This window comes from Lupinus angustifolius, unplaced genomic scaffold (genome assembly GCF_001865875.1).
Source record: "Lupinus angustifolius cultivar Tanjil unplaced genomic scaffold, LupAngTanjil_v1.0 Scaffold_414, whole genome shotgun sequence".
NCBI lineage: Eukaryota > Viridiplantae > Streptophyta > Magnoliopsida > Fabales > Fabaceae > Lupinus > Lupinus angustifolius.
Window position 1 is genome coordinate 207,597 of NW_017727824.1, and position 1,231 is coordinate 208,827.

Sequence of the window (1,231 nt, forward strand, 5' to 3'; positions counted from 1 at the left end):
TCAACTTATTATGCTTCTCTTCTTTCGTTATATTATGTTTCACTTACAATATTTTTATCAGAAGATAATGTTTACCCTTACATATATTGAATTTTAAATAATATATTCTATCAATGACCATTTATATTTTATTATAATTAATTTTTTAAAAATATAAAATAATAATAAATAATATATTAAATATATATAAATCTTATTTTTTTATAAATAAAATATCTTAGCCGACCCGTAGTGAATTTGTTTTTACGTTGTTCATAAATAAATCCCCAAACCCCCTTCCACTGTTTCATTCCCAAACCTTCAAAACCAAAACTACTTCTCCCAAACCCAAATGGATGAAATTCTCGAATCCGATGTTATCTTCTCCGACCACCACGCTCACCATATATCGGAACCCAACCGCAATGACTGTGAGCTCGTGACACTCCCGCAGAACCACAATTCGAACCCGAAGAAAACTGATGGTGGTAAGAAAACGGCGGCGAATTCCGTTCCGGTGAACATTCCAGATAGCATGATGAGGTGCTCAGTGGAAGCGGAGGATGATGACGGCGAGACGATGGTGCCGCCGCACGTGATGGTGGAGCAGAGGATCTCCGGTGGGAAAATGGCGTACTCCGTTTGTACTGGCAACGGAAGGACGTTGAAAGGACGAGATTTGAGTGAAGTCCGGAATTCAGTACTCAGAATGACTGGTTTTCTTGAGGTTTGATCGATTTTTGTGTTTGGTAGTTGAAAAGATTGGAAATGAAATGAAAGGGATAGAAGAAATTGTGTCTTTTGTTTTTCTTTTTCAATGTTGAGATGTTTTTTTGAATCTCATTGGTGTAACATGGAATTACAAAGAACCAGAATATGTTAGTAATTTCCATGTGTTTATAGAAATAAAGTGATTCGTTTTTATATGTGGTTTTTATATTATTTTATATGTGTTGATTTTCTTTTCTTGTGGGATTTGTATATTGATAGACCATGCTAGCTTTGATTCATTGTTTGCTTATAAGAATGTTTAATTGTTAGGAAGTTTTCTTATCATTGATCATATTTCAAACCTATTAAAATATGTTATGTTACTTGAAAAATTAAATATTTATATATATTTTATTTTTATTTCATTTCAATTAGTTCAGGATAAACTTAAAAACATTCCCCAGGACAACATAGTTTTATTTATTCAATTCAAAGGTTAGTCAATTAGAATAATTGTATTTATCATGCTCTATATTTTAAT

At 32.1% G+C, this 1,231-nt stretch overlaps 1 protein-coding gene across 1 annotated transcript; it reads left to right on the forward strand.

Annotated features, from left to right (window-relative positions):
* The first annotated feature begins 258 nt into the window (after nt 1–258).
* LOC109341226 lies at nt 259–909 on the forward strand. Its single transcript, XM_019579079.1, has one exon. It carries the CDS (start codon nt 332–334, stop codon nt 710–712), a length of 381 nt encoding a protein of 126 aa, XP_019434624.1. The 5' UTR covers nt 259–331; the 3' UTR covers nt 713–909.
* Nucleotides 910–1,231: the final 322 nt, after the last annotated feature.

Coding starts and splice junctions, on each gene's coding strand:
- LOC109341226 (XM_019579079.1), top strand. CDS start 332: ATGGATGAAATTCTCGAATCCGATGTTATCTTCTCCGACCACCACGCT.